Source organism: Nestor notabilis, unplaced genomic scaffold (genome assembly GCF_000696875.1).
Source record: "Nestor notabilis isolate BGI_N333 unplaced genomic scaffold, ASM69687v1 scaffold3601, whole genome shotgun sequence".
Taxonomy (NCBI): domain Eukaryota; kingdom Metazoa; phylum Chordata; class Aves; order Psittaciformes; family Psittacidae; genus Nestor; species Nestor notabilis.
Genome location: NW_009914066.1, coordinates 8255 through 9469, shown reverse-complemented (window position 1 = coordinate 9469; position 1215 = coordinate 8255). Strand labels below are relative to the sequence as shown.

General features: G+C 58.1%; 1 protein-coding gene across 1 annotated transcript in view; it reads left to right on the top strand.

Moving 5' to 3' along the window:
- Positions 1-745: 745 nt before the first annotated feature.
- Positions 746-1215, top strand: part of PTGS1 (prostaglandin-endoperoxide synthase 1 (prostaglandin G/H synthase and cyclooxygenase)) — a gene marked incomplete at its 5' end in the record, with an annotated part of 7974 nt that continues 7504 nt past the window's right edge. Inside the window, 1 exon segment of the mRNA XM_010023462.1 lies at positions 746-869. Coding sequence (XP_010021764.1) covers positions 746-869 — 124 coding nt within the window.

The following is a 1215-nucleotide window of genomic DNA, read 5'->3' as shown; positions in this document are numbered from 1 at the left end:
CATTCAGCCAGGCCCAGCCTGTGGAGCTGACTGCTGCACGCCAGGATCAAAGTGAATTTCACTACATGGGATAAAAAAAGAACATACCTGGGATACACATGAAAGGCTCTTCCAAGCCTCAATTAGGGAGGGAGATATCTGATCAAGGAATGAGGGGCACTGCGCCATGCCCTGAGGTGCTGTCAGCAGAGCAGCCCAGCTCCTGCTCCTCCCCAGCGTTGCTCCAGGAGGACCACAGCCCTAATCTAGACCTTGGATCCTTGGATCTGCTTTCGAAGACCAAACAACACGCTGTTGGCCGCGAGCGGAGCCAAGCTGGTCTCATGGTATTTCTCTGTTTATCGCTGCAGATCCTGCTCTTCGCTGCTGTCGCCTTCAGGGGTGTAGTTTTGTGCAAGTGCTTTTGCAAAATAAACCTGACTGTCCTCTCCACAGCCATTCCACAGCTCCCACCGGCAAACAGGAGATGCAGCGGCACCCAAACATCACCATCAGCCTGAGTGGCAGATCGGGCACAGACCCCAGGGGCAGGGTCAGGGATGGGCACAGACCCCAAGGGCAGGGTCAGGGACCTATGTCAGAGCCATTTCTGATTCATGTCTGTGTCTGTAGCCCTCCTCCCAGCACAGCCCTTCTGCAGTGGGGCTCATGGAGCTGCAAAGGGAGCCTGTTGCCACGCTGAGAGCCCTGGGGCTGCATCACCAGCACCAGCCACCCGTCCGCAGCCCTTCCTTGTGTCCATCAGCCTGGCTTAGGTGCAGGGAAGAGGATCACCGAGCCCCACGTGGCACACAGCTGTGGCCCTGGCACGCTGCTCCTGCTCGTGGTGCTGCCAGAAGTGGTTGCAGATGACAATCTGCCTGCACTGCGTTTGCTGTGAACAGCTTTTGGGCCTGAGGAAACAGAAAAACAAGTGCGTGAGCCTTTCATCATCTTCAAAGCCCACAGCCACTGAGCAAGCCTGGCTCCATCCCGGCCGTGATTCACCCCAGGTTGCTCTGGCTGTGGTTTGCAGAGCGGATGTTGTCCCCAGAATCTGGCATTTTCCAGCGGTGATGGAGCGTGTTCACCAGCTCTTCTGTCACCAGCACCGAGTCTGGCAGCTCCATTCCCCACACCTGGAGCCATCCCGGCAGCGCGGGTGCGGGATTCCAGGCTGGGGTGGGGAGAGGCACTGCAGGAGGGAGGCTCCAAGAGGATGCGAGGGGGTTGCTG